The following is a 1,893-nucleotide window of genomic DNA, read 5'->3' as shown; positions in this document are numbered from 1 at the left end:
GAGACCATTCAGTGTCCTCCAGCCTCACCTGAGCCGGGTTTGTGGTAACAGGCACTGCTGCTGGCGCTGCCCCCTCACTGTCCGACTCCTCGCTGCTGCTCTCCGAGTCCTCCTCCTGTCTCCCTGCCTTGGCCTGGGCAGCCGCAGGCCCTGCCTTCCCAGGGGCTGCTGGGGTGGCCCCTTTCCTGGGGGACTCCTTGGCAGTGGCTGAGGCAGCTTTGACCTGTGGGGTTTTCCCAGATGGCTTTGCCTAGAGCGAGAGAAACAGAATCAGGGGTGGTAGCCCACAGGGTGACATGAGAAGATACAGAAGACCAGACAGGGCCAAGGGTACCACACGCACCACATGGTGAGGGGAGGGGGCAGTGCTCTGAGCATGCCTGGGGCTCTCGTGAAGTCTCGAGGCGTTCCAGGAGGGGCACAGGCTGCACGGGCTCTCCTTCCCCAGGCCTCACCTGAAGCGGGGTCTTGGCAGCTGGCGCCTCCTCTTCACTGTCCGACTCCTCGCTGCTGCTCTCCGAGTCCTCTTCCTGCCTTCCTGCCTTGGCCTGGGCGGCCGCAGGCACTGCCTTCCCAGGGGGAACTGGGGTCCCCCCTTTCCTGGGGGACTCCTTGGCAGTGGCTGAGGCCGCTTTGACCTGGAGGGTTTTCCCAGACGGCTTTGCCTAGAGCGAGAGAAACAGAATCGGGGGAGGCAGGCAGCTCAGAGGGTGATGAGAAGATACAGGAGACCAGACAGGGCCAAGGGCACCACACACACCACATGGTGAGAGGAGGGGGCAGGGCTCTGAGCATGCCTGGGGCTCCTGTGAAGTCTCGAGGCGTTCCAGGAGGGGCAGGCTGCACGGGCTCTCCTCCCCAGGCCTCACCTGAAGCGGGGTCTTTGCAGCTGGCGCCTCCTCTTCACTGTCCGACTCCTCGCTGCTGCTCTCCGAGTCCTCCTCCTGCCTCCCTGCCTTGGCCTGGGCAGCCGCAGGCCCTGCCTTCCCAGGGGCTGCTGGGGTGGCTCCTTTCCTGGGGGACTCCCTGGCAGTGGCTGAGGCAGCTTTGACCTGTGGGGTTTTCCCAGACGGCTTTGCCTAGAGCGAGAGAAACAGAATCAGGGGTGGTAGCCCACAGGGTGACATGAGAAGATACAGGAGACCAGACAGGGCCAAGGGCACCACACGCACCACATGGTGAGAGGAGGGGGCAGGGCTCTGAGCATGCCTGGGGCTCTCGTGAAGTCTCGAGAACTTCCAGAAGGGGCACAGGCTGCACGGGCTCTCCTTCCCCAGGCCTCACCTGAAGCGGGGTCTTAGCAGCTGGTGCCTCCTCTTCACTGTCCGACTCCTCGCTGCTGCTCTCCGAGTCCTCCTCCTGCCTCCCTGCCTTGGCCTGGGCAGCCGCGGGCACTGTCTTCCCAGGGGGAACTGGGGTCCCCCCTTTCCTGGGGGACTCCTTGGCAGTGGCTGAGGCAGCTTTGACCTGGAGGGTTTTCCCAGACGGCTTTGCCTAGAGCGAGAGAAACAGAATCAGGGGTGGTAGCCCACAGGGTGACATGAGAAGATACAGGAGACCAGACAGGGCCAAGGGCACCACACGCACCACATGGTGAGGGGAGTGGGCAGGGCTCTGAGCATGCCTGGGGCTCTCGTGAAGTCTCGAGGCGTTCCAGGAGGGGCAGGCTGCACGGGCTCTCCTTCCCCAGGCCTCACCTGAAGCGGGGTCTTGGCAGCTGGCGCCTCCTCTTCACTGTCTGACTCCTCGCTGCTGCTCTCCGAGTCCTCCTCCTGCCTCCCTGCCTTGGCCTGGGCAACCGCAGGCCCTGCCTTCCCAGGGGCTGCTGGGGTGGCTCCTTTCCTGGGGGACTCCCTGGCAGTGGCTGAGGCAGCTTTGACCTGTGGGGTTTTC

General features: G+C 64.2%; 1 protein-coding gene across 24 annotated transcripts in view; it reads right to left on the bottom strand.

The window, feature by feature from the left end:
• The window catches only part of TCOF1 (treacle ribosome biogenesis factor 1), a 42,793-nt gene that overhangs the window by 23,961 nt on the left and 16,939 nt on the right, over positions 1-1,893 (bottom strand). For 16 of the 24 annotated variants that reach the window (XR_002783075.1, XM_023537325.1, XM_023537321.1 and 13 more), the window contains 5 exons: positions 1,698-1,880; positions 1,285-1,494; positions 870-1,079; positions 456-665; positions 29-250 (listed from right to left, as the gene is read on the bottom strand). The exons of 2 other annotated variants lie outside the window; for them this stretch is intronic. Coding sequence is in view for 21 of the 22 variants with exons in the window: in XM_023537325.1 (XP_023393093.1) it covers positions 29-250; positions 456-665; positions 870-1,079; positions 1,285-1,494; positions 1,698-1,880 (1,035 nt within the window). In the remaining variant the exon portion in view is untranslated. The remainder of the gene's footprint in view (positions 1-28; positions 251-455; positions 666-869; positions 1,080-1,284; positions 1,495-1,697; positions 1,881-1,893) is intronic. 6 more of the 24 variants (XM_023537335.1, XM_023537339.1, XM_023537342.1 and 3 more) reach the window with 4 other exon arrangements.

The sequence above is a fragment of the Pteropus vampyrus genome, unplaced genomic scaffold, assembly GCF_000151845.1.
Source record: "Pteropus vampyrus isolate Shadow unplaced genomic scaffold, Pvam_2.0 Scaffold185, whole genome shotgun sequence".
NCBI classification, from domain to species: Eukaryota; Metazoa; Chordata; class Mammalia; order Chiroptera; family Pteropodidae; genus Pteropus; species Pteropus vampyrus.
Note: the sequence above shows the minus strand (reverse complement) of the source record. Positions and strands in the feature narration are given on the sequence as shown.